This window comes from Excalfactoria chinensis, chromosome 2 (genome assembly GCF_039878825.1).
Source record: "Excalfactoria chinensis isolate bCotChi1 chromosome 2, bCotChi1.hap2, whole genome shotgun sequence".
Lineage (NCBI taxonomy): Eukaryota > Metazoa > Chordata > Aves > Galliformes > Phasianidae > Excalfactoria > Excalfactoria chinensis.
In genome coordinates this window covers 91780051-91807676 of record NC_092826.1, presented here as the reverse complement: position 1 = coordinate 91807676, position 27626 = coordinate 91780051, and the positions used below count along the sequence as shown (strand labels likewise).

Sequence of the window (27626 nt, the reverse complement as noted above, 5' to 3'; positions counted from 1 at the left end):
TTAGGAAAAGCCTTTCCCAAACATCAAGACTACATCACTGAAGAAGAAATAGGTATTTAGTTGTTCAGTTACCTGTATGGAGGAATCATCTTCATCTGATATTCTGAGCAGGTACTTTTAGAGAAGCTTGCTGTATTACTGGAGCTTGAGTGAGGGGTGCCAACAGGAAATGACCTAGCCTGGTATGGCCAACTGACCACAACCCCTTACTGCTTTTCCATATAGGGAGAGATGAAGCAGCTACATCTTGGTTAAGGGCTATCAAAAGGGACTTCAGGGCCTAGGGACAACAGCTAATGGTTTAAGCACTTTTAAACATCTTTTCTTCTCTGCCTACTGCACTGGGTAAGGACATACAAATAAATAAAAGGATCTTATCTTTAAATACCTGGCTTCATGGCTGGTGCCACAAAAACAAAAACAAAAACAAAAACAAACAAAGAAAAAAACAACACCTTTTTTTCCGACAACCAAATGGCCTACCAGGTACTAAGTTTGTGGGTGTTTGCCTTTCTCAAAGGGAGAGAGGAATCCTTGGGGAAAAGCTAGTGGGGCTCACTGGGAGTGCTGAAGGGGAGGCTGGATGGCATAGCTACATTAGATGGACAGGGTGCTAGCGGGAGCCTTGAAGGATCTGCTGCTTTGAGAGATGCTGGCAACACTGCAGAACATACAAACTCTTATGATGAGGCAGTGACTGCTGGAGCAATATGGGAAGGCAAAGGGGGAAAAAAGGAAAATACTTGAAAGAAATAAAGGAATTATCCTTTAAGGAAGTGACAAGACCAGCAGCCCATCTGAATTGCATCTACACCAATACATGCAGCTGAGGAAACCTAGATATAGAAAATCCACAATACAGTTGTTGTCACTGAAGCCTGGTGGGATGACTCCCATGACTGGAATGTGGCTATCGACAGCTACAAGCTATTCAGAAGAAATAGGAGAGGAAGGAGGGGATGTGTTTATCTACAACAGGACAGGAAGAGAATGTGAAGAGCTGTAATTAAAGAATAGTTATGAACAAATCAAAAGCTTTGATTATAGTAACAGTTAGAAACCAAGGCATTAAAGGGAGCCTTGCGACCAGTTTCTAGTACAGGCCATCCAATCCAACCTGTTGATGAAGCCTTCTTCCTCCAGCTACAGGAGGTCTTGTGGTCACAAGTGCTCATCTTGCTAGGGGGACTTCAACCACTTAGACATCAGCATGGAAAGCTGTAAGCAATCCAAGAGGCTACTGGAATGCACTGAGAATAACTTCCTGAGCCAAATAATAAACAGGCCCACCAGGAGAGATGCAATATTGGATCTGCTGTTCACCAATGAAAATGAAATGATTGGTGGCATCAGGACTGGAGGCTGCCTAGCCTGTAGTTACCATGTTGTAGTCGATTTCATGCTCCTGAGGGATATGAGACAGACAAAGAGTAGGATAGGGATGATACATTTTAGGAAAGCTAAATTTCAGCTCTTTGGGGAGTTAGTCAGCAAAACAATCTGGGAAACTGTCCTCCTGGATATGGATGGGAAGCAGAGCAAAGCTGTGAGATCTTTAAGGAGGCCTTCCTCAGCATGCAAGAGCTCTCCACTCCCAGGTGTAGCAAGACAGAAAAAGAAAGGAAGAGACTGGTGTGGCTGAACTAGGACTAGTTAAACTGCAGAGTAAGAAGAAAATGTACAGGGGCAGTAGAAACAGGGACAGGTACTGTGGGAAGAGTGTAATGAAGCTGCTAGATGATGCCAGGAAAGCCAAGGCCCAGCTTTAACTAACCTTGTCAAGGGATACTGTCATGGTTTTGTGCTGTTGCTGTCAATATTCTACATCATGACATCATGTGCAGTATGAATCATTAACTGAGGGTACAAATAGTGGCAAACTGTTTTGGTGGTATAAGAAAGTGTAGTTGTTAATGGCATACAGAAGTGTAACAGAGGGTATGTGGAAGTGTAACAGAGGGTATGCGGAAGTGTAACAGAGGGTATGCAGAAGTGTAACAGAGGGTATGAGGAAGTGTAACAGAGGGTATGTGGAAGTGTGGAAGGTTCATGCTCCAGTTCCGTGGAATGGCAGCATCCCGAGTACTCAGCTCTTGGAGAATAACTACATATCCCAGGGGACGGGATGGAACGTCCTTCTATCACTTTGGAGCGCTCCATCCCTGCCGTCTCCCTCTATCAGCAACGTTCCAGCCTGTCGCCTAGAGATCACAGTAGGCCCCCCGGTTCTCGGGGACTCTTTCTCTCTCTCTCTCTCTCTCTCTCTCTGTCTTGTTTGATTTAGTAGTTGCAATTATACTGTATCATATTGTGTCATCTTGTATTCCAATATTATTCGTATTTAGTAAAATAAGTTTTCTCCTTAGATTGCTGCCACTGTTTTTGTTCATTACCCTCCTTCCAGGGGCAGCAGCCTCTATCACAGGTAAATCTAGATAACCCGATTACAGATACCAAGAAAAACAAGAAAGGCTTATTTTCTGGCAGAGGTGCCTGTAAGGAAAGTCCAGGAGGCTGTTCTTCCCCCTAGTAAATGACACAGGCAAGCTGGTAACAACAGACAAGGCTGAGGTACTTAATGCATTTTTGCCTTGGTCTTCACTAGGGACTGCTATTCACACAGTACTCAAACCTTTGCTAGGAGGGAAATGAAGGAAGCAAGGTCCCTCCTACTGTAAGTGAAGATCAGGCTTGCAAGTACCTGAAGTAGTGTGAATGTTAAATATTGGATGCAAGGTGTGAGTGGTGTTCATGTGTGATCTGAGTGTAATTGGATGCTTGTTACATCCTGAAAATAACTGCAACCCTGTATTTGTTGTTAGATGCTTAACCTGTAATGCTGCCCAGGAGCTACAGTGAACACAGGAGACTGGCATTTCTGTTGGGGTTATAAGGTGGGGTTTAAAGAGCAACACATAATCAGGTCTAACTGATATACTGGCTGTAAGGGGTGAACTTTGGGAACAATAAATAATCAATAAGATTTAGTATGGGGACACCCAGAGCAATAAAACTAAATTAATTTCAAGCTACTTAAAGCACTAATGAACTTCAGGGGAACTACAAATTAATGTCTCCCATTGCAGAATACATAACCAAAGAATTAGGTGCTTTACTCCTCAGTACTAGTTTTCCCTTCTTCTGAATCTTTTCTGGTTATGACTTCCTCTTGAAATGCATTCACATGATTTCCTTTTTGTTTCCTTTCCACAAAGTGGAATGCCATTGACACAGCACTAGGAGAGAATTACATTCAAGTCATCTAAGATTTCAGAATAGAAACTCCTGTTGCTTACTGAAAAAAATTACCAGCAGCAATACAATGGAAGCCTGCAAAAAGAAAAAGGCTTTTCTGCTAATAGAAAAAGATATAGTCTTTCAAGCAACCTCCGAGGTCTACCTGAGGTACAAAAAGGAATTTGAAGTTGCATTTTCAACTAGTTTCAAAAAAACTAGCTAGTGTCTGGGAAACTTTGAGGGTTGGAGCTTCATGATCCTTGAGGTTACTTCCAACCCGGGTCATTCTGTGTTTCTGCGAAACTTGGGGCTGGGAAGCAGTGATCAAATTTCCAAATTTCCAGTAGCTTGGAAATACTTGGTGTTCTCCGGGGGCTGGGTCACTGTACTCCCATATACTGATTTTGGATCCTCTAACATGATACATTCACCTCCTCAACTTAAAATTATCGAATGTGTAAATGAATGAAACACAATACATCCATCTATGTACATTTTCTCAGCTTCACTAAATGCTTATGAGCATTTTAGTCATATTTCAAAGGAGTATATATGGCTTGAAAATTACTGTGTTTAGCTGAATAAAAAGTCATCTTCATTATATAAAAAGAACAATTTCTGGGGGTGTATAAATGTATTCATCTGCTCATTTGTCCATGTCCATGTCAACATCAGGAAAAAAAAAAGTCTGACTGAAGAACATGACAGTAAGAATTTTTATTCTTTTTAAAATAAAAGCATGTACATTATCCACACTCCTCTGAAAACAAGTCACAGAGTTCATTTCCTTTCATCACTTCTCAGCAAGCTGAGGCAGCCCAACTTTCTAATACTACAGCCTTGTGTATCTAGCTGCAGAGTCAGTGCTGAAATGGGACACTAAATGTTATAAAAGGAAACGTTTGCCCCTGTATGAAGGAGGTATTCAAACATGCCTGTAGTGCTATTCAACTCTACGTGATCTGAAAATCTCTGAAGAAAAAGCCAGTTTTGAATTATAGCTTTTCTCCTTGAATTTTGTATTTTGGTGTTTTAATTTTATTTTAATGAACAGATACCTAAACCAGAACTAATCTTTATGAGAAATGCACAATGTTGGGGTACTAAGTTGTCTTTGTAAGAATTTATGAGTGCATACAGTAGTTCTGAGTAGGTGGAATGTTCTAGAATAGCTGAGTTAGGACTGTAGGTTAAGAGTTAGTGGGCGGGGGGTTTAGGTGGGTGTGTGTACAGGTTCTCTCACGTGACATCAGGTTTTGCACAGCAGGTGTATGTGTCTGCGCGGGATTTAGGATGGTATATAAGGAATGTGACGCAGCAATAAATTGAGAGAAGACATCATGGCATCTGTGTTTGTGTCTCTCCCCCGGACAGTCGAGGTCCTGGGATAAGTCGGGTTAATTGGCAAATACGTCATGCACAAAATGACAGCACTGAAAAAAAAGCAGAAGAAGGTTAACTGGTTTTAAGTTTCTTCTGGCTAATAATTTCAGACAAGTGCAAGTTTAAAACTCACCAGAATTTACTGCAATCTTAAATGGAGACACTACGCTCCAACATAGAAATATTTGGGAAAAAATAATAATTATGAGTAATTTGAGACATTTAAATATGCAACATTTAATAATTCTGTCTTAAACTAAGTAGCAGACACTTAAACTAGGTGCAGACACTCATGTACAAAGGATTTGCAGAGGAATCTTTCTGGAGTCAGGGCAAGCTGGCTGCACCTCTTGAAAAAGAAGAGATCAGGGTAGAATGCTCTTCAGAAAAGTTTATCTGATCTTGGTCTTCATTACTTCCCTCACCTCCAGCAGCTCTGCTCTGCTCCACCTAGAGAAGACTTATGAATTTGCTTCTTGAGAAGAAGGACTTGAGACAAACTGTAGAGAAAAACCAACTATGGCTCACTGGAAAGATATAATCACTTCAACCTCTAGATAAAAAGTAACTGCAACCACCTGAGGAACCTGAAATATATGGGTCTCACTGAGATGCGTCCAGGAATCTGAGAGGATTAGCTGATGTAGTCACCAAGCCGCTTTCAATGGCATCTGAAAAGTCATGGCAGTCAGGTGAAATCCCTGGTGACTGGATAAAAGGCAATGTTGGACCTATTCTGAAGAAAGGGAAAAAGAATGACCCAGGGAACTACTCGCCTGTCAGTCTTACGTTTGTGCTGGGGAAGATCATGGAGAAGATCCTCCTGGAAATTATGCAAAGGCACGTGGAAGAGAAGGAGTGATATGAAGACTACCTGCATGGTTTCACCAAGGGCAAGTCCTGCCTGACCAACCTAGAGGCCTTCTACGATGGTGTAACTGCCAGTGGACAGTGGAAGAGCCACTGATGTAATCTGCCTGGACTTCAGTAAGACCTTTGCCATAGTCCTCCATAACATCCTTCTCTCTGAATTGGAAAGATATGCGTTTGGTGGGTGGAGTGTTTGATGGATGAGAAACTGGTTGCGAGATCATACCCAGTGAATAGTGGTCAATGGCTCAATGTCTGGATGGAGATAGTGATGAGTGGTGTCCTTCGGGGGTTAGTAATGGAACTGATGCTCTTTAAGACCCTCATCAATGTCATCAACAGTAGGATTGAGTGCACCATTAGCAAGTTTGCAGATGACATCAAGCTGTGTGGGAATGGCTGACACACCTGAGGGACAGGATGCTATTCAGAGAAACGTAAACAGGCTCAAGCAGTGGGGCCAGGAGAATGTCATGATGTTCAATAAATATAAACACAAGGTTTTTCCCCTGGGTCATAGCAACCCCCACTACCAATAAAAGCTGGAGTATGAAAGGATTGAACACAGCCCTGCCAAAAAAGACCTGGGGGTACTGGTGGATGCAAGCTGGATGTGAGCCAGCAATGTGTCCTCGCAGACCAAAAAGCCAACGACATCCTGGACTGCATCAAAAGAAACATGGCCAGAAAGTCAAGAAAAGTGATCCTGTTCCTCTACTCTGTCGGTGAAACGTCACCTGGAATACCACATCCAGATATGGAGTAGTAAAGGAGAGACATGGACCTACTGAAGCGCATCGACAAGAGGGCCATAAAAATGATCCATGGGATGGAACACCTGCCCTACAAAGACAAACTGAAAGAGCTGGGGTTGCTTAGCCTGAAGAGAAGCAAGATCCAGAGAGACTTGATAGTGACCTTTCAATTATCTAGAAGGGGGCTATTAGAAAGAGCGGGACAGAATCTTCAGCAGGAACTGTAGTGACAGGGCAAGGAGAAATGAATTAAAACAAAAGGAGGGGAGATTAAGTCTGGATATGAGGGTATTAAAGCACTGGAACAGTTTGTCCAGAAATATGGAGAATACCCAGATCCTGGAGACATTTAGCATCAGTCTGGACAGGACTCTGAGCTACCTGATCTATCTGTATATGACCCTATTGAAACAGATGACCTTTAAAGTTCCCTTTCAATTCAAGTGATTCTTTGATTCTATGATTTTATGGCTAGTAATTCAAATTACTTCTGATATTTGAGTTTAATTTAGGAAAGTATATTTTGCTGACACTCCCCAAATTGTGTCATTTCAGTGAATGAGACATTAATGTCTCAGTATGTCTTTTCACATGAAGCTAATTAGAAATTTCATTCTGTCATCTAACATTGCTATTATTTTTGTTTATCTCTGTACAATCAAATAATTTGTGCTGTCTTAGCTCACTGAGATAAAATGAAGTTTGAAAACTAATAATTTGTTACTATACAAATGTGAACAAGTTGTAAATAATGCAAGGTTTTATGACTTGTTTTTTTTTTGATACAAGGCAGAAAAAATTCAAGTCTGCCTTCTAAATTCATAAAGTTTACCTTTCTGCATTTCCATTTCTCTCCTCTGATTGTTTGATAATTTTAAGACAGCATGTTATTAGTCTCAAGGACCAAAAGAATTTTGAAATGATTTTTTTTTTTTAAATTAATCAAGTCTCTCAACTGTCTCCACTTGCTACGTTTTGATACACAGGGAGCTGGGGCAAAACCAAACAGGAAGACTGCCTTCAGAAGAGTACCTAAACAACTCCAGACTCTAGTAGGCATGTGCAAAATCACAAACCCAAACAAGGATAAGTCTGAAATAAAACAGCATTAAAGGTGTGCAGTGTAGACATCAGCCACCACCAAACCATCAGCCACCACCATCAGCCAGTCCTACAAACCTTGTGTCACTGGCTTGCAATGGGACTCAAGAGTCTGGAGATGAAGGAGGTCTGAAAGAGATGTGATTGTAGTTTAGGGGCAGTGTTACCTGCCTGCACATAAAATGGCAAGTGGTTATGTGGGAATCAAATATTGTTTCTGCACTAGAACAAGAATTTTTATTTAATGTTCTCTGCTGAGTTTTTGCTGAAACCCAAAAGACAGAAGCTGTCACTCCAAAGAAAGTTGACTTGACCACTTTTGGACTTATAAGTAAGTTTATACTGTTGTCACCGTCATCATCAACCAAACAACAACCTCCAACAACTTGTCACTACTGAAGATCGACATCTGAACTATGATCAGTGCTGGAATTGGTGGTGGTGACAATTTCTCTCTTGCTTTGTACAGTGACTCCTTGTTCTTATTTCCTATCTTTCAAATTGCCCATTTTCCCTTTCCCATCTCCCTAAATGACTAGGATTTGTAGCCTGTTCAGGCTAACATTTGACCCGCTGTGTCTTAATTTCGCCATTGGGTATACATATATTAAAAGAATCTTCTTTCCCTTCTATAAACTGAAGTGTAACACCATCTGACAAAATTAAAAGCAGCAGTCTGCATGTCAACTTCCTTACAAATATTTGGTTTTCCTATTAAAACGCACAATAGGTTGATGTATGAAGTGTTCAAGGTCACTAACTCCTGAAAGCAGGAATCAGGTTCACAGCAGCATGGGATCTGTACTGGATCTGCCAGCCCTGGAATTAGCCCAGTTGTTTGGATCTGCTGGAAGTAAGAAGCTTTCATGGCTTCTGCTTGGCAAGCCCATAGTTGCTTTAAGGACCAAATGAGATGGTAAAAACAAAACATGGAAATAACAACAAATAATAAACAAATAAACAAAAACCAAAACCCCAAACAAATAACCAAACAAAAACAAAAAACAAAAACAACAACTCACCCAAACACTGAAATTTAGGTTTTTAATAGCAAATTAATTAAAAAACCAAGCATTCTGGGGCCTACTTACAAAAGAATTCACAAAATTTTGTTCCAATTGAAATTTTCATTCCCCTCTTTGAGTAAATTTTGAGCTTGCTATTAAAAATAGAAAGATACAGATTGAAAAAAACAGCACTGACTCATGGTTAGAAGCACACAAGATGGCTCCTTTCAAGACTGGGATTAAACCTGAACATGATTTAGTGTAAAAATAACTATTGTTTTTACACCTATAGGTGCATAGATGAAAAAGAATAAAATGGTTACAAACTACAACTGTAACTAATGACCTCAAAAATAAGCAAAGATAAAATAAATAATGTTTTGCTTACTAAACTTTTCCCCTTTTCTCCCTACTTACAATGGTGTGACTCTTATTTTGACAGGTGAATGTGGGGTACCAATTTGCACAGCTGTATAAAAAAAAACAAAACAAAACAAAAAAAAAACCAAAAAACCAAGTTTTTTCCTTTGAATAGTTTAAACTACTGTGCAAGGAACTGAATAAAGGGCTAATCTGTTATACTGTTAAAATTGTAAGAGTAATTGAGCATGAACATGTGCATGTATTCTTTCTAGAAATAGAGATATTTACCTGCTTTCAGTGTGCAGGCTGAATGCACCTAACCGGCTGAATGAAACATACCTGCTCTACAACTACTTTGTGATAACAGAGTTTGTTCTGCAAGTCAGTTTTGGAAAGACAGGCAGGAGACCTCTTTGCTGGACTGCAGGGCTGGTAGGACTAGGGGACACTTCTGGAGTCCTTTTTTGGAGAAGACTCCCCAGGCCAACACATCCACTGTGGGGAAGAGAAAGAGCTCCAGCATGGACCAAGTCCGTTACAGGCACAGAGACCCATAAGATGCGAGGAGACATCTTAAGCAGCATTGAAGGATTGACAGTGCTCCCCCTGAGGGAGGACAGACTCATATAGGTTGGGAAATCACCATCGGTGTGGGAGTACACCCTTGGGAAGGGGGTCCCACTTAGGGGGTATCTCAATATCTCAAAAATTCCAAGGATTCCACAGGTATAGTGTGCAAGGTATTCCGAGAGTGAGGCCATAGTACACCCAGGAATGTAAGCTTTGTAATACTTTTGAAATGTTGAAGCTACAGAAGTGTGTCAGATCCCTGGTTTCCTCCTCCTGTGAGAGAGACAACTGGAAACTATGTTTAAAGTGACTGGTCAAGTGGGGTGGACAAATGCCCAACCTGATTTTCTTTCCTTTTGTGATAGGAACTGTGTTTGTCATTGTTACCTTTGTAATCGTTAAATGTTTCTGTTATAAAAATATTGCTTGTGGAATTACATTTATAATATAAGTGCAGTTGTTGCTGGGAACACTGGCTATAGCTCTCCTACAGGGAATTCGGTGTTCCTGTGCCCCAGGCAAGAAGGCAGATACCAGCAATGGAGACTTAACAAGTGGCTGATAAGTAGTGTGCATGTTAAATACTGGATGCAAGGTGTGAGTGGTGTTCACATGTGATCTGAGTGTAATTGGATGCTTGTTACATCCTGAAAATAACTGCAACCCTGTATTTGTTGTTAGATGCTTAACCTGTAATGCTGCCCAGGAGCTACAGTGAACACAGGAGACTGGCATTTCTGTTGGGGTTATGAGGTGGGGTTTAAAGAGCAACACATAATCAGGTCTAACTGATATACTGGCTGTAAGGGGTGAACTTTTGGGAACAAAAAAAGAATCAACAAGATTTAGAATCATAGAATCACAGAATCACCATTGGTTGGAAAAGACCTAAAAGATCATCCAGTCCAACTGTTCACCTATTACCAATAGCTCCCACTAAACCACATCCCTCAACACAACATCCAGTCATTCCTTGAACACCCCCAGGGTCGGTGACTCCACCACCTCTCTGGGCAGTCCATTCCACTGCCTGACCACCCTTACTGAGAAGTAATACTTCCTAATGTCCAGCCTGAATCTCCCCTGACGCAGCATGAAACCATTCCCTCTAGTCCTATCACTAATAACACAAGAGAAAAGGCTGACCCCCAGCTCACTACAACCTCCCTCCAGGAAGTTTTAGAGAGCAATAAGGTCTCCCCTGAGCCTCCTCTTCTCCAGGTTGAACATTCCCAGCTCCTTCAGCCTCTCCTCATATGGTCTGTGCTCCAGACCCCTCACCAGCTTTGTTGCCCTCCTTTGAACACGTTCCAAGGCCTTGATGTCTTTCTTGCAGTGAGGGACTCAAAACTGGACACAATACTTGAGATGAGGCCTCAACAGTGCTGAGTACAGGGGGACAATCACCTCTCTGCTCCTGCTGGCAACACTGTTCCTGATGCAAGCCAGGATGTTGCTGGCCTTCTTGGCCACCTGGGCAGTGTCGGCTCATGTTCAGCCGAGCATCAATCGAATACCCCCAGGTCCATTTCCTCTACACAATCTTCCAGCCACTCCGCCCCAAGCCTGTAGTGTTGCCCGGGGTTGTTGTAGCTGAAGTGCAGGACTCGGCATTTGGTCTTGTTGAACCTCATCCCATTGGCTTCAGCCCAGCTCTCCACCCTGTCTAGATCCCTCTGTAGGGCATTGCTACCCCCACGCAGATCCACACTCCCAGCCAACTTGGTGTCATCTACAAACTTACTGAGGGTGCACTCAATGCCCTCATCTGGGTCATCAATAAAGATATTGAAGAGGACAGGCCCCAGCACCGACCCCTGAGGAACACCACTCGTGACCGATCGCCAGCTGGATTTAAATCCATTCACCACCACTCTCTGAGCCCAGCCCTCCAGCCAGCTCCTTACCCAGCCAAGAGTGTACCTGTCCAAGCCACGGGCTGCCAGCTTCTGTAGGAGAATACTGTGGGAGACAGTGTCAAAGGCTTTGCTGAAGTCTAGGTAGACCACAACAACAGCCTTTCCCTCATCTACTAGATGGGTTACTAGATCATAGAAGGAGATCAGGTTGGTCAAACAAGACCTGCCCTTCATGAACCCATGCTGGCTAGGCCTGATCCCCTGGTCGTCCCACACATGCCGCGTGATCTCCCTCAAGACAATCTGCTACATTTAGTATGAGGGGAGCACAGAGAAAAGGAGGTTCCCAGGTGAACCCCACTTGGATTCATCTTGGCACACTGGTGAGATATTGTCCAGGAGCCTGGGGACACCCTGAGCAAGAAAACTTTAATCAAGTATTGCAATCAGTGGTGGCTGTAATACAAGTTGGAAAGCAGTGAAAAATGGCCTGTAAACGGCACTTTGAATTACAGTTAATGTTGTTTTTGCGGGGGGTAGGGCAAATGGGAGGGAGCCACCTAGATTTATCTGCTCTTTACCCTCCGTAATCACCCTGAATGGCAGAGGAATTGCGGTATGCAGCTGCCCCAGGACCGGATGGCTTTAGCCTTAGAAATGGAGAAAAGGGGTGTGGAAAATCCCTTAGATAACTTCCCTCTGTTGAATTTCTAAAGCAACGCATGCGGCAGTGACCTCTCCAGAGAAGGGGAGTGGCCGAGCTGGTGATCCCGTGCCGGGTCCTAAAGAGAGTATGCACTATCGACTACTGAGGGAATTGCAACAATGTAAACGGAACCTGGAGAGTTTTCCTTTCCTCTTACGGAAGTCTCCTTAGGTCAAAGGGAAATGTGGTACGCTAATACCCGCCGTTTTTACTAGCGGAAAGGTTAGGAGTCTCAAGAAGGAAATGAATTCCTTAATTGAGGATCCTATAAGAGTAGCAGAACAATTAGATCAATTTCTATGGCCAACCTTCTAACATTTTTCTTTGGAGTTGTTTGCCTCCAGAAGAAAGTGCTCAGGGGTGTTTCCTGACGGATGATCTGGCCTGTGACCAAGTAACTCCAGCTTGGTATGGGTGAACTGGACAATGACACCATCGTGTCCTGTGAAAAACAGGATGCAAGTGGGCACCTCCCTGCTCTCTCCTGCAAGAGAAGGCTGGGAAGATGGGAACAAAGGAGTTTCTGCTGAGAACCCAAAGCCAGAAGCTGCCTCTCCAAAGAGAGCTGACTCAACCACTTTGGACCTATAAATAAGTTTGTACTACCACTACAATGTCATCACGGTCAGCTGGGCAACAACCTCTGACAACCCATCACTGCTAATATCAACATCTGAACTATGAGCAATACTGAAATTGGTGGTGGTGACTATCTCTCTCTTACTTTCTACAAAGACTTCCTATCTTTCCTATTGCCTGTCTTCCCTTCCCCATCATGCTAAATGACTAGGATCTGAATAAACCAATTTGGCTAAGATTCGACCCATTGTGTCTTAATCTTGCCGTTGGGTATACATATATGTCTTGCTCCAATTTATAGGAGGAAGGCAAGGTTATTTGATATATGTATACCTGGCGTGAGATTAAGAAACAATGGTTCAAATGTTGTTCTGACCAGTTTATTATAAATCTTAATCAGGGAGTTGGGGAAGGAGAGGATGGACGCTATTATGATGTAGCGTGAAGGGGAAGTAAAGATAGGAAATAGAAGCAAGGAGTCTTTGTAGGAAGCAAGAGGGAGATAGTCACCACCATGGATCCAGCGAGGTTTTTTTGTAGTTCAGTCATTGATCTTCATTAGCGGTGGGTCATCAGACGTTGCTGTTCCACTGATGATGATGGTGACCACGACGACGATGACAACTTCCAATGGTAGTACCAACTTATAAATAAGTCCAAAGTTGTCAAGTCAGCTCTCTTTAGTGACAGCTCAAATCCAAAGTAGATGAGTCAGCTCTCCTTGGAGTGGAAAATTCTGGCTCTGGGATCCCAGCAGAAACTCCTTTGTTCCCATCTTCCGGGCCTTGACAACAGATAAGAGGGAGCAGGGATGCCCATCTGCATCTTGTTTTTCACAGGACACGATGGCATCATTCCCCAATTTTCCCATACCACGCTGGAGCTATTTAGTCCCAGCCAGATCTTCCGCCCATAAACACTCCTGAGCACTCTCTTCTGGAGGCAAACAGCTATGAAGGAAGGTGCTTTCAGATGCCTACAAAGTGATGCTGATTGTCACACGGTAACACCCATCACCTGCCTCCTCCATAAATCGGTGAGAGTCTTATCACTAGAAAACACCTCAGGAAGCAAACTTTGAGCCAGAAAACAAAGAAGGGCTCTCACAATATACTAAAAGAACCTCCTCTCCCTCCTAAGCGAGACATGTGTTTGTTAATTGAGCTATCGCTTACAATTTTTGAAGTCATTTTAAAACTCTAGGGGACTCCAGCCAGACATGACTGATTTCTTCTCATCCTGATTCCAATTCTTTTGCAATTCTGTAGAGAACACTGGAAATTGGCAAAAAAATAACCACTCACCTGAGAGCGCTTCTTTATGTTTGGAAATCTCCTATCAGTGTGACATTCATAATGGTTATGCCCCTGGGCATTTAAATATGAAAACAATTAAAGCATATTTGCAAAGGATATGATAAATGAACATCTACACTCTGGCTAGTGTTTCATTGACTTTCATTCAAGTGCAAAATGATGTTTCAGCATATCCTCTCATTGTTCAAAAGAGATTGACTTCCCAATATCCACATGGTCAGGTTGACTGATGAGAATTTCTTTAGGAAGGCGTTTAGCCTTCAGTATGAATTCAAAGGTCTCTTGGTCAAATTCTGCTTCCAAACACACTCTTCTCTCCTCTCCTCTCCTCTCCTCTCCTCTCCTCTCCTCTCCTCTCCTCTCCTCTCCTCTCCTCTCCTCTCCTCTCCTCTCCTCTCCTCTCCTCTCCTCTCCTCTCCTCTCCTCTCCTCTCCTCTCCTCTCCTCTCCTCTCCTCTCCTCTCCTCTCCTCTCCTCTCCTCTCCTCTCCTCTCTCTCTTCTCTCATATGTTTTTGTTTTAAGAAGTTACTATTTTTTTTTTCATATTTTCCACTGACATAAAACCCCATGGCTTTTGTAATCTGTTAGTCCCATTTGCAACTCCCACTGTCAACAAAAACCCAGTGAAAACAAACAAGCAAACAAAAAAAAACAGAGCAAAGATTTCACTTCTACTAACAATGTAAACAGTGTCAAAAAGATCTGGGGTCCTGTTTTTCTACCTGTCAAGTCAATAGTCAGCAGATGTACAGTCATAAGAAGGAGGTCTTGCTCCGCTTGCTATTGTTATTGCCTTTTGAAGTGAAACAGTGAAGTGAACAGATAGTGGCAGTCTTTTGAATGGTAACATTTTACATCCCTTTCTGCCTAACAAAATCAATTTGCATGAAAACTGTCTGGAAAGCACAACTGCATACACACACATTTATATACATTGATATCTTTCCCGTATAGGTGTGATGCACAGCATAACAAATGCCTTAGTCGTGAAGAATAAATTACCTGGCAAGATTATTTTCTGCAGTAATGTCCTAGAAAAGGAACCATTTCTTAGAAAAGTTTACCACTGCCCTCATATGTCTTATATGATGAACACTGATGCTGGTTTCTATGGAAACACCACTGAGGACCTAATGACAAATGGTGGGTAATTCTAACATGATCGGATTTTTTTTTACTTATTAGGTATGGGAGCTGTCGTCAGGAAGCAGTCAGGTGAGTTAAATCCAATAAAGCATTATCTGATTCCTGTGCTGTAAATCAGATTTAAATAGAGAAAAGATCTACGTCCTTATGGGAGTAGAAAGAATACGTTTATAATGTGTTCTGAAGATGTACTGCACAATAGCAAGTATGGATTAAAAAAAACAACAACAAAAAAACCACAACAACTTTCTCATCTCTGTAAGATGAGAACTAAAATAAAAGAATGTTCTGCTTGTATCAACTAAGAAAAACATGCAAACTGCACACTGCACCCTCACAAACACACAAAAACCACAGAATTCCACTATATTAAAAGTACAATTGAGAAATCAAATGCACTTGTTTCTCAGCTGGCAGAAGAACATAAAATTTTCAGGTTTATTTAATTCAGCCATTAAAATAAGAGTTTTGGTATCCCACTTGCAGCTGCAATACAGCTTCTGTCCTAGGTATTTATCCTGGTCTTTTTCTATTCAGAGACCATGAAATCTCATGAGTGCACCTGTAGCTTAGACACTGACTACGCTACAGGATTTGCATATTTTAATCAGCACAGCGATCTAGACACTCAGACATAAATCTGTGTTAAACATTAAAAACCTGGATTGGAAGCCTTTGTTTTTACATGATGATAATGTAGAAAAATAAATAATAGAATCATTAAGGCTGGGAAAAAACACTATGATCACCTATTCCAACCATCACCTCATCACCACCATGACCACTATATCATGTCACTAAGTGCCACATCTACCCTTATCCTGAAAACCTCCAGGGATGGTGGTGACTCAACCACCATCCTTTACAATCTGACCTAATACCTCATTATACTTTCAGAGAAGAAATTTTTTCCTAATAATTAACCTGAACCTCCCCTAGTACAACTTAAAGCCAGTACCTCTAGTCCTACCTGGGAAAAGAGGCCAACCCAAACCTCACTAGAGGTTGAGAGCAATAAAGTCTCTTCTGAGCCTTCTCTTCTCTGGACTAAACAACCCCCATTCTCTCAGCTGCTTCTTATAAGATTTGTGCTCCGGACTCTTCGCTGCCCTTCTCTGGATATTATCCAGGGTCTTTCTTCTAGTGAGGGGCCCATCTTCTAGTGAGGGTCCCAAAACTGAACACAGTACTTAAAGTGAAGCCTCACCAGTGCCTAATACAGAAGGAAGATCACCTCTCTAATCCTGCTGACTACACTGTATTTGATACAAGCCAGGATGCCATTGGCCTTTTTGGCCACCTGGGCACACTGCCAGCTCATGTTCAGCCAGCCATCAACTAATATCCCCAGATCTTTTTCCTCCATCCAGTTTGCCAGCCACTCTGTCCAAAGCCTGCAGTGATGCATGGGGTTATTGTGACCAAAGTGCAGCACCCAACTTGGTCTTATTAAATCTCATGCAGTTGGCCTCAGCCCATCAATCCAGCCTATCCAGATTCTTCCAAAGGGCCTATCTACTCTCAAGGCAGATCAATACTTCTCTCAGCTTGGTGTTGCCTCCAAACTTACTGAAGGTTCACTGAATCCCCTAATCCAGATTGTCATTAAAGATATTAACCTTTACTGATTCCCAAGGAACATCACTAGTGACTGGTCACCATCAGGACTCCATTCACCACCACTCCCTGTCCCTGTCCATCCAGACAGTTGTTTACCAAGTGAAAAGTATACCTGTCCAAGCTATGGGCTGCCAGCTTCCGTAGGATAATACTTTGAGACACAGAGTCAAAGGCTTTACTGGGTAAAGTCTAAAGTCTGAAGTCTAGGTAGATTACATTCACAGCCTTCCTGCCATCCAGTATGTGTGTCACCTGGTAATAAAAAGGAAATCAGATTGGTCAAGTAGGACCTGCCTTTCATGAACTCATGCTGGCTAGGTTGTTCTGTATATGTCGCATGATGACACTCAAGATTATCTACTCCATAACCTTTCCCAATACCGAGGTCAGGCTGACAGGCTTATAATTCCCTAGATCCTCCTTCCAACCCTTTTTGTAGATGAGCATGATGTTGGCAAATCACTAGTTGTCTGGGTCCTCCCTGGCTGACCAAGACTGCTGATAAATGATGGAAAGTGGCTTAGCAATTAGTTCCATCAGCTCCCTCAGGAAAACTTGAATGGATCTCATCTAGCCCCATGGCCCCACAAGAGTCCAAGTGGAACAGTAGGTTGCTAACTATTTCCTCATGAACTGTGGTGGGTTTATTCTGCTCCCCATTCCTGTCTTCAAGCTCAGGGGGCTGAATACCTGGTCTGACTATTATGGACGGAAGTGAAGAAGGCATTGATAACCTCAGCCTTTTTTTCAATCTCACTGATAATGTTCCCCACCACATCCAAACAAGGATGGAGATTCTCCTTGGCCCTCCTCTTGCTGGTAGTAATATATTTGTAAAAACGTTTTTTAATTGTCTTTAACAATGGTGACCAGATTAAGTTCTTCTGCCTTTCTAATTTTCCCTCTTCATACTCTAGTAGATCCCTGCACCCTTCCCAAGATGTCTGGCCCTTCTTCCAAACATAGTAAGTTCCCAGTTCCCAGTTTGTCCTGGCTGGTCTTCTTCACTGGCTTATCTTATGGAGCAGGAGGACAGCCTGTTCTCATTCCTTTGAGATTTCCTCCTTGAGCAATGTCCAGCCTTCCTGGACCCCTCTGTACTTCAGGACTGACTCGAAAGGGTCTCCCAGCTAAACAGCTTAAAGTCTGACCTCCATCCTAATTTCACCAAGAATGGAGAACTCAAACAATGTTCCACCTTTCTTTCTCTGCTTGTCAGACATTAGTTAAATAGTGAACTTCCTCTTACCAGCTGTGTATGGGAGATTGGTAATCACAGCCTGAACCTCTGATTAATCAGCTGAGGCAAGTATGGGGTCAGCTGTGGGAGCACAGGTGAGAGTGATGTAGCTGTGCTCCCGGGAGGGGTGGAGCTCGACTCCATCCCCTCTGAGACCTCATTTAAGGGCTGACTCCCACTGAAGCAGTATCTCTTGGAGATCGCTCACCAGTGAGGACTGCTCCAGCTTCTTCAGCCAAGGCACCACCATTGGTGAGTTTTTCCTTTACTTATTCACTTCTACCTTCTGTACATTTGTTACCATCTGTACATTAAAAACCAATATATTTGGCGAGCCAGCCAGGAGATTGGCTCCACGAACCCCTCGGGCGGGACCCATTAGGGTGTCCCGAAAACAAATGTTTAACGATCTACTCCGAGCAGGTGTTCAATTTGCCAAAATTGATGGGCAGCCCAATCACGTTCTACTTCAGTTGTGGAAACAGCTGAAGGATGAACAAAAATTTCAGAACCGCCCCAAAAGACCGGGGATAAGACTCATAGAACGACGACCGACAACAGCTTGGAATCAAGAAGACTTTGTTGTGCCAAATAGGAAAAAGAAGCCACCTCAGGTACCTCGGGTCACAATACCAGAGGCATCAGAGGTAAAAGACTTAAATCTGGCCCAGTTTATGGCATGATAAGGGACGTCAGTCACCCTAGGGCCTCTAGACGGGACTGGAGGCCCTATGTAGAATTGACGATATATTGGTCCCGAGAGAATGTACAGAAGGTTATGGCCCTCGTTGATACTGGGGCAGAAACATCTATAATATATGGGGACCCAACAAAATTCAGAGGCAACAAAGTAATGATTGGAGTCTTTGGGGGACAGACCGTTCCAGTCACCGAAACCTGGGTAAAATTGGGGGCCGGGCGCCTCCCACCACGGGAGTACAAGGTATCTATTGCTCCAATTCCGGAATACATATTGGGAATTGATATCTTGTGGGGTCTGGCTCTCCACACAACAGTGGGAGAGTTCCGGTTGCGGCAAAGATGCATTAGTATCCGGGCAATTCAGACAATATTGAGAGGCCATGCAAAACATGAGCCTATTTGTCTGCCCAAGTCATGTCGGATTACTAATGTAAAACAGTACAGACTCCCAGGTGGGCAGGATGAAATAACAAAAACAGTGCAGGAATTAGAGAGAGTGGGTATTATAAGGCCTGCACATAGCCCGTACAACTCCCCAATATGGCCAGTGCGAAAATCGGATGGAACATGGAGGATGACAGTGGATTATAGGGAATTAAATAAGGTCACGCCGCCCGTTCATGCGGCCGTACCCAATATTGCCTCCCTAATGGACACACTAAGTAGAGAAATTAAAACGTATCACTGTGTCCTAGACTTAGCGAATGCATTCTTCAGTATTCCAATTAGTGAAGAATCACAAGACCAGTTTGCATTCACATGGGAAGGCAGGCAGTGGACTTTTCAGGTTCTGCCGCAAGGGTACGTGCATTCACCTACTTTTTGTCATAATTTGGTGGCGCGTGATCTGGCTAAGTGGCAGAAGCCACATAATGTAAATTTATATCATTATACTGATGACCTCCTGTTAACATCTGATTCATTAGAGGCGGTGAGACAAGCAGCAGATTTATTGATAGCTTATCTGCAGAAGAGAGGGTGGGCTATAAACCCACAGAAGGTGCAAGGTCCGGGGCTATCTGTAAAATTCCTGGGAGTAATTTGGTCCGGAAAAACCAAAGTACTACCCAGTGCAGTAGTGGATAAAGTCCAAGCATTCCCAGTCCCTACAACATCGAAACAACTACAAGAGTTCTTAGGCATATTGGGGTATTGGCGCTCCTTTATACCTCACTTAGCTCAGTTGTTGAGGCCATTGTATAAGCTTACCAAGAAGGGTCAATCGTGGAACTGGGGGAAGGTAGAACAAGATGCTTTCCAACAGGCAAAGCTGGCAGTTAAACAAGCCCAGGCATTGGGTATATTTGATCCGACCCTCCCAGCTGAACTAGACGTTCATGTTACCCAGGATGATTTTGGCTGGGGCCTGTGGCAACGCCAGAGTTCTGTTCGAACCCCCATTGGATTCTGGTCTCAGGTTTGGCACGGAGCAGAAGAAAGATACAGCATGATTGAAAAACAGTTATTGGCTGCCTATTCAGCGTTACAAGCGGTAGAGCCAATAACCCAAACAGCAGAGGTTATAGTTAAAACTACATTACCGATCCAGGGGTGGGTAAGAGATTTAACTCACCTTCCTAAGACAGGGGTGGCCCAAGCACAGACGGTAGCACGATGGGTCGCCTATCTAAGTCAGAGAAGCAGCCTGTCTTCGTCTCCACTTAAGGAGGAATTACAGAAGATCCTAGGCCCAGTGACATATTGCAGTGATACGCCGAAAGAACCAATGGTCGCTCCACCAGAGAAGAGCCCTGTTCAGGAAGGAAGGTATCCTATTCCTGAAGATGCCTGGTATACGGATGGGTCCAGCAGAGGCAACCCGAGCAAGTGGCGAGCTATAGCATACCATCCCTCTACTGAGACAATCTGGTTTGATGAGGGGGATGGTCAGAGCAGCCAATGGGCAGAATTGCGAGCCGTGTGGATGGTTATAACTAAAGAACCTGGTGATGGCATCCTGAACATCTGTACGGATAGTTGGGCCGTGTACCGGGGGCTTACTCTGTGGATTACGCAGTGGGCTACCCAGGAATGGACTATCCACGCCCGACCGATCTGGGGGAAAGACATGTGGGTAGACATTTGGAATACAGTCAAACACAGGACGGTATGTGTCTACCATGTCTCTGGTCATCAACCCCTGCAGTCACCAGGAAACAATGAAGCGGACACACTGGCCCGAGTTCGATGGATTGGGAATTCACAATCCGAAAATATTGCCCGTTGGTTACTTCAGAAGCTACGGCATGCTGGACAAAAGATAATGTGGGCAGCCGCTAAAGCATGGGGGCTGCCTGTACAGCTATCTGATATCGTCCAAGCATGTCAGGACTGTGACGCTTGCTCAAAGATGAGACCAAGACCGTTGCCTGAAACAACATCCCACACTGCTAGAGGATATAGTCCTCTTTAGAGATGGCAGGTTGATTACATTGGGCCCCTCCCTCGGTCTGAGGGGGCGAGATATGCCCTGACCTGCGTTGATACTGTAAGTGGACAGCTGCAAGCCTATCCCGTACCAAAGGCAAATCAAGCATATACAATTAAGGCACTCACTAAACTGATGTCTGCATATGGGACACCTCAAGTCATCGAGAGCGACCAAGGGACTCACTTTACTGGAGCGATGATACAGCGCTGGGCAGAAGAGAACAACATTGAATGGCGATTCCATCTGCCATATAATCCAACAGGGGCAGGTCTTATTGAACGCTACAATGGTATCCTTAAGGCTGCCCTGAAGAAAGACTCCCAGTCCCTGCAGGGGTGGACAAAAAGATTATACGAAACCCTGCGGGACTTGAACGAAAGGCCTCGGGATGGCAGACCCAGTGCCCTGAAAATGTTACACACTATATGGGCCTCCCCTCTTAGGATCCAAATTACAGGTACTGATAATGAGGTAAAACCGCAGGTTGGTAATGACAATAATCTTCTGCTCCCTGCCCCTGAGAATCTAAAACCAGGAATCCATAAGATAAATTGGCCCTGGAAGGTGCAAGTAGGACCCAAGTGGCGTGGCCTACTTGCACCTTGGGGGAGACTATTGGAGGTGGGAGGTTCAGTTACCCCCTCGGTGATAGGTACATGGCCTACTGACATCGTGGTCAATACTCCGGTCTTTATTGCTAAAGGGACACCCATCATGTCCCTATGGCAGATCAAGACTCCTCCTCTGGTGCCAGATATAGTTATACAGCCACAGATATCTGGCCAGAGGGTATGGTATCGGAGGCCGGGACATAATCCGGTGCGAGCAGAAGTACTGACCCAAGACAAGAATACGGCCTGTATCTTGCCCTGGAGGGCAGACCTTCCTCTCCTGGTACCCTTGAAACATCTGTATTACTCTCCCTAAGATTCTAAGCCTCTAGGACCATCAGAGAACGATTTGTGTGGACTGATGAAACGCAAATGGACCTGCACCTCGAGATGGCTTGTCTCTAGTAACATCTATCAAGCACTGGCCCACGGAAGATCGTGAATACCCATCCAATCATCATTTGAATAACATCAGCATTCGGTGCGACGGGAAATTGTATCAGCGTCGCGTTGGGTCTCTGTGATAAGGGAAAACTCACCTAATCATTGGTTCACGCTGTGAAGGGGTGGAGTGTATGGGAGATTGGTAATCTCAGCCTGAACCTCTGATTAATCAGCTGAGGCAAGTATGGGGTCAGCTGTGGGAGCACAGGTGAGAGTGATGTAGCTGTGCTCCTGGGAGGGGTGGAGCTCGACTCCATCCCCTCTGAGACCTCATTTAAGGGCTGACTCCCACTGGAGCAGTATCTCTTGGAGATCGCTCACCAGTGAGGACTGCCCCAGCTTCTTCAGCCAAGGCACCACCATTGGTGAGTTTTTCCTTTACTTATTCACTTATACCTTCTGTACATTTGTTATCATCTGTACATTAAAAACCAATACACAGCTGTGTCACCAAATTCCTGTTCCTCTGTCAAGGAACATCCTAGAGTGTTTCTGCTGTATTCTATTTCCAGAGAATGTCAAGTAAGTTGATGTGCCCCATGAGAACAAGGACCAGCAATTGTCTGAATTCTGCCAACTGTTTACAGAACACTTTGTCTGTCTCTTCATACTGGTTGGGTGTCAGGTCTTCTCCTGATCCCTACCTATAAGGATTCCACATTATCCTTCCCAGTATTGAGCTCTATGACATCAAAATGCTCCCTAACACAGAGAGCAACCTCAGTGCCCCTCCTTCTTTGCCTATCCCTCCTAAACAGCTTATAGCTCTTCACTGCAGCACTCCAGTCATGAGAATGATCCCACCATGTTTGGATGGAGGTGACTAAGTCATAGTTTTACAGTCACACAATCTCTTCTAGCTTGTCTTGTTTGTTGCCCATGCTGTGTGTGTTAGGGTAGGCAGACTTCAGCTGGGCTCACCCCTGGCCCTGGAACACCACCCCCAAGCTCATCTCAATAGAGACTGGTTTTATCCCTTCTCCCTTCAAATCTAGCTTAAAGCCCTCTCAATGAGCCCTCCCAATTTCTGGGCTAGAATGCTTTTCTCCCTTTGTCACAGACAGATGCCATCAGTTGCCAGCAGGCCTGGTGCTGAATAAACTTCCCCATGTTAAAAATACATCAAAATTCCTCTTATGGCACCAGCCTCTTTGATGTGTGTTGATCAAGTGGGTTTTCCTGCTTCTCTCAGTATCCCTCCCTGTTTCTTAAGGGATTGATGAAAATAACACTTGAGCTCCCACTTATTCCACCATACTAATGCTATGAAGTCTCTTTCTACATGTCAGAAACAGGAATACCAAAACTGAAGTTATACCCTATTAACAGGATGCAATGTACACATCACTAAGGAAGACTGTAAAAGATTGAGGTTCCCTCTTGGAAATGGGTTGCAACAAGGACTGGGAGAAGGGATGATAGTGCCATGTTAACATGGAACAACAGGTACTTTGGTGTCTCCCAGAGAGAAAGACTGAACTACACGTAATAAAAATCTCAGTAGGTCCATACCTAGCTATGTCTCCTAGTAAGCTGAAGAAGTTATAAATAGATAAATAAACCAATTTCTCAACCCCATCTCAAACCCATGGCTATGAGCTATTACTGTAACTCCCACTGCATTCCCCTCAAACTGGAACAGGAAAACTGGTAAACTGTTTCCTTTAGACGGAACATGGGGAAAATTTTGTTTAAAAGTACAAAAATATTTTTGTTTTGTACAGGGTGGCATTTAGTTTCAGCAGTCTTCACAAATCACAAATTGCAACAAAGCCATGTCACTGATGATAGCAGACAAATCTTTAAAATTACTCTTTCTAATGAGCACCTCGTAAAACTGATGAAATGTGTGACATTAAAATAAAAAAAAAAAAAAAATCTGATTATAAATAACCTGTTTTTTAAACTAATCAACCAAGCCTCAAGAAAGACAGCAACCGCACAAAGCCTACCACATTCTGATCCATGTAGCAGCATTTTACAAAATGATGTTTAAAAGACTTCCCCCATTATTGTAAGGCTGATCTGACCTTCAGCTCACTCTGAAGGGCAGAAAATTTAGTGAGAAATGGCTGGTCCTTCAGTATAACTTGTCACAAAATTCACTGCACAGCAGAAGTGAGCAGAGGAAGATTCTGTAACTTACCTGTCAACTGTACTTGTCAGTACAAATGAAAATATTTCACTTTTTTAAACTTAAGAGACAGTCCCTTAAAATTCAGTTCTTACAAACCAGTTTAAGAGAATGAAATCATCACTAGTCAGACAGCTTTCCATTCCTTCATCTGGCAAGTTTCTCATACCTTGAAACTCATGCCATATTTATATCCCATTATTTTCTTTAGTAAATACAGCCTGAATCACTTAGTGGAATCAGTGGAACAGTGGGCAGGAAAATAAAGATTATTTCTATTTTCCTTTCTTTTTTGTCAATAAATCTTCCTTTACAAATAGCTGTCCCACTTCTATTCCTGTTTTAAAATCACAAAAAGACAATGATACAGTCATTCAGAGTTGACAAACAGACAATATATTATAGTTCAGGGGAAGTGAGTTAGCTTTAATAATCTGTAACACATTAATGTTTGTCTGTTGTAACTTTATGACTTGTAATTAGGGCTTAAGGCACTCCCAGCATCTCCTCCATACAGGGCAATGTATCAAGAAGGTAATTTATCATAACTCCAACAAATGTTCCATTTAAACAGTTCAACGACTCAATTTGAAAACATGTCTCTGTCTGCAATATTTCAGTTTTAAATATTATCTGTGGGTTTTTTTAAATGTCACTCCCAGAAACACGCTGCCCAGCAGAGACGCGGGAATGCAGTGCCACACCCCAGCGCCCAGCACAGAAACCCCCTGGGTGGTGGTGAGGCTGGTGTGAATGCTCAGCCATGACAGCTGCATGGAAATGTGTGGCCACAAGGACAAGGGTGGCCCCGACTTACCAAGATTCCACCTGAGACCGGTTGTGGTCACGCTGTCACAGGAGCTCCCAATTGGGATAAGGCCGCACCAGGAACCTTCCAGTCCTGTGTCTACCTGTAGCTTGTGCTTGCCCTGCAACACAGAAGGGACTGAGGTCAGGGATTGCTGAAGAGGGAGCGGAGATATGGGCTGGGGTTACAGGCCCATTTCTGCCAAAGCTATGCTGCTTGGTTCTTAGAAATCTCATCTCTAATTTTCATTCTTTTTTTTCCATCTGATCAAAACAGCTGTGATTCTTAACTAACATCAATCAGAGCACTGCTGAAGCTCCTGCATTTCTTTGATAATATCTGCAAAATTCTATGTACTTCCGCAAAAACATAGTTTTCCCAGAAGGAAGGAATACTTGTAGAAACTAACCCAGGTGCTGGAGAAATTAACCTAAATATTTACATGAACATGCTTATATTAAGTCATAACAGTAAACTGAAATCAAAACACACTTTTTTTATACACCAAAGGTAAATTCAGCTTGTAACCACCAAGCTTAAGTTTGTTTGTGAGAAACAGCAGCTATTAACGGCAGTGGGTTTGTGGCCAAGCAGTGGTCACAGATCCCAGGTGAGCAGCTTTCCAGATAACAGCATATGAACAGTCCCAGTGAAGAGTGGATAGTGAAAAGCTTTCACAGATCAAAAGGAAAATTTCAGATTTCTGGCTCAGTTTTAATTCTAAGAAACTTACTTGTTTATTACAGCTTGTTTACTACGATTAGCTAAAAGAATACCACAAATGAGAAAGAGTGACTTCTGATGTGTTTGACATATTCTCCTGTTAATGCCAAATATATTATGAAGAAACAACTTCAATATGTGTCATGCTCTCAGTTACAAATGAATCTTGGAAATGCTGCCAGTTAGGGAGTATTGGATTTCATGGCTTTCACATCTTTGACTGTGCAAGGAAGGATGACAACAGATCCAATATCATAGAATCACAGGATCATAAAATGTCCTGGGTTTAAAAGGACCACAATGATCAACTAGTTTCAACCTCCTTGCCACAGTCAGGGTCACCAACCACTAGACCAGGCTGCCAGAGCCACATCCAGCCTGGCCTCGAATGCCTCTGTGGATGGGGCATCCACAATCTCTCTGGGCAACCTGCTCCAGTGTTTCACCACCCTCTGAGTGGAAAACTTCTTCTCTGCACATGTGGACAACATCCTTATAATTCTTCACAGGATACTCAACCCTGCTTCCACTTCCTGTACATTTCCCTTTTTTCCCTCAGTTTAAGCTGCGGATACTTTCTCAGCCAGTAGCCCACCTCCTTTGCTCATTTTCTTCTGCTGGGGTGTGAAAGACAGAACTGGTTTTCTTTTGTTGTCTCAAAGCTTGCTTTGTGAGGCTTTTCTGATGATAAGACTCTGACTGGTGACTGCTAACTATCTAGGAGGGTGAATGGTGGGTGTTGTTGTGCCATCCCAGCTTATGATTGTAAAGTTAAGCAGAGACAGGACAAGCAGTCTTTTTCAGGTGTGCTGCTTGAAGGAGCTGACCACTGCAGAAGGCGATAATGCTTGTGTCTGGCAAACAGAGGCACCACCATCCCCTGCTGGCTTATCTGTGGGCCAGGAATGTCAGAAAAGCTGGTTTTAAACCATTTAACAAAGAGTGTTTGCCCTCAGAAGATGCTTGTTTAGAAGTTCAGTGTTTGTTCGAGATACATTCCCAAAAATGCTGAGCATTTTTATAATCCTCAAACTTCAGAGAAGAAGAAAAAACAACCCCACCGAAATGGGGGATAAAAGGCCCTCACTAAACTGCGGACTTTGCAGACAAACTCCCAAAGACACCTTTGACGGAGAATTCCCTGAGGGGAAAACCTCTTCGGAAGGCCGGCTTGCTGCAGTTTCCTGACTTTCTCCCATCCCCCATGGTGATCAGACGACTTCCTGAAATCAGCAGACCTATGGTGTACCTTGCTGGACCCACGGTGGTGACTATATCTCTTTTGCTCTCTACAGAATCCTTGCTTATTTTTCCTACTTTTTCTATTGCCCACCTTCCCTTCCCCATCTCCCTAAAACGAGACTAGGACTTTAATAAACTAGTTGGACCAACATTTTTGTTGCTTCTTAATCTCACGCCAGGTATACACATATCAAAGAACCTTGCCTCCCTCCTACAAATTGGATTGAGACATGGGGGATGGAGAGCTCTTGAAGACTTGGAAGGGTGTCCTTAAAGAGCTGCCAGCTCTGTTACATTCCTATGCCCTCAAGGACACTTTCCCAGGATATCCCACCCAGCAGTTCCTTGAGCAGCCAAAAGTTTGCTTTCCTAAAGTTCAGGGTCCACTTTTTGCCAGGACTGCACTCCTCAAGATCACAGACTCCACCAGGGCATGATGACTGCAACTCAGGCTGCCTCCAATCTTAACCTCTCTAATGCTCTCCTCTGCATTGGTGAGCTCCAGATCCAGGAAGGCTTCAACCTGGGGTGGTCCATCTAACACCTGAACCAGAAAGTTATCCTACATCCTCTATACTCTGTGTGGTGATGGGCCTTGTATTTCTAATGGTTGTGAAATCTGCCTGCTGAATGCGGAGGTGTAATAATTTCAGGCTTGATATTCTTTTAGCTATGCAATGTGCTGTGCCACTTCTTTCTTGTAGCTGGGAGAGAGGAAGAATAAGAATAAAAGTGCAGGGTCTCTCATGATGGAATCTCAAACGTTGCCTATAAGAAAA

General features: G+C 43.4%; 1 protein-coding gene across 5 annotated transcripts in view; it reads right to left on the bottom strand.

Annotated features, from left to right (window-relative positions):
- TPK1 (thiamin pyrophosphokinase 1) overlaps positions 1 to 27626 on the bottom strand; it is a 133626-nt gene that overhangs the window by 19415 nt on the left and 86585 nt on the right. For all 5 annotated transcript variants that reach the window (XM_072329980.1, XM_072329983.1, XM_072329982.1 and 2 more), the window contains one exon: positions 24892 to 25003. In XM_072329980.1, the coding sequence (XP_072186081.1) occupies positions 24892 to 25003 (112 nt within the window). The remainder of the gene's footprint in view (positions 1 to 24891; positions 25004 to 27626) is intronic.